Source organism: Nicotiana tomentosiformis, chromosome 1 (genome assembly GCF_000390325.3).
Source record: "Nicotiana tomentosiformis chromosome 1, ASM39032v3, whole genome shotgun sequence".
Lineage (NCBI taxonomy): Eukaryota > Viridiplantae > Streptophyta > Magnoliopsida > Solanales > Solanaceae > Nicotiana > Nicotiana tomentosiformis.
The window spans coordinates 144,054,806-144,059,097 of NC_090812.1; the positions used below are offsets into that span (position 1 = coordinate 144,054,806).

Consider the following 4,292-nt stretch of genomic DNA (forward strand, 5'->3'; position numbering starts at 1 on the left):
TAAATGATCACACAGTGAAACTACATTAAATGATGTACAATTTATCCACGTTAAATCCATTTTGAAAAATGAAATGATTTATATATATATATATATATATATATATATATAAAATATATGTTAAATTTCTTTAACTTTCTTATGTGTTTATTTTAATTTTTCTTATAAATTTTTTGACTCCGCCACCGTTTTAACCAACTTGTACGCAAAGGCAAACTTTTTTCATGCCCCATAGAAACGGTTACTGCATTTGACTAATTTGAAGCTTCCGTGCCATTAAATACTCGTTCTCTCTAGTGTTAGTGTTTTCTTTGGGAGTGCTTCTAAATCATGTCCGTTTTTTGGTAAATGTTTTTGAACATCATATACTATTCCTAACTCATATTGTATTCAAATTGTCTCTTCAATTATCAGCATTATGATTTTCAACCAATATGGTTTCAATTTTAATCAATTTGTAGTTGACAGTCAATTTTGTGTAACTAATATTTGGCTGATATCACTAATGGTATGATTTTCAACCAATATGGTTTCAATTTTAACCAATTTGTAGTTGACAGTCAATGTTGTGTAACTAATATTTGGCTGATATCATTAATGGTGCTAATCTTAATATGAAAGTTATGTATAAACTAATGCTGATAACTTCCCTCTAAAATCATTCAAATTAGAGCGTTCATTTGATGAAATTCATAAAGGAGAGTTCATTTAGATAACTAAATTAAAGAATGTTCTATCTTTTCTTTTGCGGAAAGAGTTTTGATAAAGATAAGTACTTATCAAAACTACTACAATCATAACATAAAATATTGTGGAATATCATAAAGCTTTTTTTTTAAAGTACATTTACCAGCATATAAAAAACATCAAGTATACTAAATGCACAAACCAAAATATAGAATTATAAAAATAGAAAATGCTTACATAAAAGTTAACACCAGACTCAAGACCAGAGTCAAGATATTTATGGGTTATTCCCTAATTTCCCATTATATTACCCAGAAATACATATGACTAACATTCAGAAATAAATAAATAAATAGATTAACGAAGATTCGTCAAAAGTCACAAAGCAAGAACCCCAAATCCACAAAACCCCCAAAACTCACAAATAGTAATTACCAAAACATGCTCATAAAATCCAAACAAATAGCTCAAAAGAGAAGAGCAAATGCAAGGGCAATTAAGGAAGCGAAGAAGGTGGGGACGAAAATGGATGCGTCGGAAGCTGGAGCAGGTGCCGGAGCATCAGCGGCGGCGACTCCCTTCACGGCGGAGATGGTCACAATCATCATCATGACCGCAACAACGAACAGCTTCATCTTCATTGCCTCCATTTTTGTATGAGGATATGAAAATAGTATCAGAAATTGAAAGGAAAATGGTGAAATGTTTAAACAAAGGAATTACTCAAGAGAATTTGTAGAGACAGTGTAGGAAGTTATGGGACTCAGAGATTAGTGAGGTTTATATATAGGTGCAGAGGGTAGCTGAGGGAGTGAACAGTAACTTCGGGCAGGTTAGCTGCCCGAGATGATTATTTTTCTTATCCTTTTTATTTTTTTCTCTTTTTCATTTCTCTCTCATGTGGTGGTGAGTATAGAATAAAAGAAAATCAAATTAATATTCTTTTGGGGTTTTCACTATCGGAGTCTTGACTAATTTGGATTCATGTTTTGTCCGTTAAGAAAAGCGTTTTCTATCAGACTTTTTTCATACCAAAAATTGAATTCGAGACTTCAGATTAAGGGTAGAAGGATTATATTCATACTAGCACAATTCTTATATTGTGTTTTTTATCAACTACAATGGGTTACCAGATAGTAATTAACATATATAAATATTTTTCTTTTAAAAATAAAAAAGATTATAAAAGAAGTGTCTAACATAAAATATGATGCTTTGGACGTTGTACTACGCGATTTGATTTTTATTGCCTAAAATAATTGCACAATGAGTGACCTTTTTTTTTTGTTGGTATTAATACGGTTATTATATATCTCAAGTGTCAAGAAAGAATTTTGTTATGTTATGAAATGCATTTTAACTTAATGTGATTAAGTTAAAATCACATAGAAATGTTTCAACTTAATTAGTGTCCGTTATGTGTTGTACATTCTCATTTAGAAATGTTTCTTAAGGTGAAAAAATGAGTAGACAAATCAAAACACTTCACCTTCATCAAAGTTAAGTAAAATCTTCTTATGATTAGACCCATATTAGTGTGATTTATATGTTTAATTTTGGTAAAAAAAATTGTCATCTTTATTGTTGTTCTATGAATGGTAGAACAAAGTTTAGCAAAGAAATTAATTGCTTATTGTCAAAATAGAAGGTTGCCTTCTGTCATACAGCTTTGAGTTTAATGGTCTTAATGAACATTTAGCAAGAGGATCAATAAACATTTAAATATCTTAATAAATGGATGAGTAATTACTTAATTCAGTAACAATCACAATCGTTATGCACGTATTTTAAGTTAATGATTTGTGAATTATTATATCAAATAAGTATGAGTAAAGCTGCCAATATCTGTAATCCAGAACGATATATTTTGGATTTAAAATGAGGGAAATTCTACGGAAGTTGATAATTTCATTAGTGGGGTTTGGGGAGGATAGTGTGTACGCAAACCTTACCTCTACCCTGAGGTAGAGAGGCTGTTTCTAATAGACCATCGACATCCTTCCCTCCAAGAACTCCCCACCTTGCTCTTGGGTGACTCAAACTCACAACATTTTGATTGGAAATGAAGGTTGCTTACCATCATAACAACCTCTCTTGTCTAAATTAAATTATAATATGACCTGAAAGAAAATTAAGCGAGCTACCCGTTGCCCGTATTTTGACAGAGTGTCCAAGTGAGTCATTATTGAAGTATAGCCTCACCAATGATGGGTCACTACCTCATAGCTGTCTTCCTAACCAGATTAGTTGTTTTCAAGTTTCTTTAATTCTTTTCATGGAAATTTTAACTTCACTTTCATCTTTTTGCCAAATTTAAGGTGCATTAGGGAGTTTTAAATATCCTTCCCTTAAAATTTTATGAAATTATTGAAAACAACGGCCAGAATATATTAGCTTTTCATTGCTAGTATTCTCAATTTTATTACTATGAATTATAGTAACATCTTTTCCAAACAAAAAAAAAAAATCTTAATGATAACGCTTTAAAATGAGTAGATTCACTTAATTACAACCTTAATCCTTTGAGGTAAAGTGATAGTATCATGTTAATTATGTTAGGTGTTTGTCCATATTTTCTTATCATATTTGATTTTCCTATATCTTGAATGAAAGGACAACATACTTATCATAATTGATTTTTTTTTTCCTAGAAGAAAATTATAAATCTCTCATATTTGACTAGTCCCTTTTCTTGGAGGAAAAAGTTTGGACTTCTATAAATTGGGGATCATTGCTTCTCATTTAGAATGAGATCAATAAAGAAGAGTGATGATGCATGGTTAAAATACCCACGGGATTAATTATAAAAAATACCGTATCTGACAACTGAAAAAGAAGAGATAAGCGCGGGATGCATGAAGATTAAAAGAGAGGAAGATTCATTGGCAGTTACAGATATGGAAAGGGAATCAGCATAATACCCGATTATGGAAAGGTAAAATAGTTACACATTGTATCCTTATATAAGCGCCTCTTAACTTATTTTTTTACGATCATCAAGAAATTCACAAATATATGCAATATGTCTTTTACTTTAACTTCTCTGCTTGATTGAAGATTCTTACTCACAATTTTTGGGTGGAAACAACAATCATCAATAAGATTTCTTTTCCTTTGTTTATCGAACACTAAATTTCAATTACTTTTTACTCTTTTATTTTTAAAAAAGTGAAGTAAACTTGGTTATTAGAAACCCGATTTATTCTAATATTAACTTTGACCACAAAAACTATTTTTTTTGGTTAAACAAATTGGTTCTGTTACCGGGAATTATTCACTTTCTATATTTTATCTTTAGCAACAAAGTATGTCTACTACTAACAAAATTGTTCGGGTGGGTGAGGGAGTTCAAGGAAGGCAACAAGGTGGAACTCATCCACACCATACACCCACAGTGACTTCACAATGCTCACGAGACAATTAGTCTAAAAGATCTGCTAATCGTAATGTTGGACAACAAGTTGATGAGTAAACAAACGAGCAAGACAATTTGAGGAAGCTTATTGCTCAGCAAGTTGGTGAAGCTTTGCGTGCTTTTGCAAATGGATTTTCCAATGTTGTGCAGGCTCCACCACCTATAAATACAACTCTAAAAAAACCCTCAT

General features: G+C 31.3%; 1 protein-coding gene across 1 annotated transcript; it reads right to left on the reverse strand.

The window, feature by feature from the left end:
- Positions 1 to 880: 880 nt before the first annotated feature.
- Positions 881 to 1,448, reverse strand: LOC104103288 (arabinogalactan protein 14). The gene has a single exon (XM_009611188.4). The coding sequence runs from the start codon at positions 1,335 to 1,337 to the stop codon at positions 1,155 to 1,157; it is 183 nt and encodes a 60-aa protein (XP_009609483.1). The 5' UTR covers positions 1,338 to 1,448; the 3' UTR covers positions 881 to 1,154.
- Between the last annotated feature and the right edge of the window lie 2,844 nt (positions 1,449 to 4,292).

What these genes read in the sequence shown, in the direction of transcription:
- LOC104103288 (XM_009611188.4), bottom strand. Translation starts at nt 1,337, where the DNA reads ATGGAGGCAATGAAGATGAAGCTGTTCGTTGTTGCGGTCATGATGATG.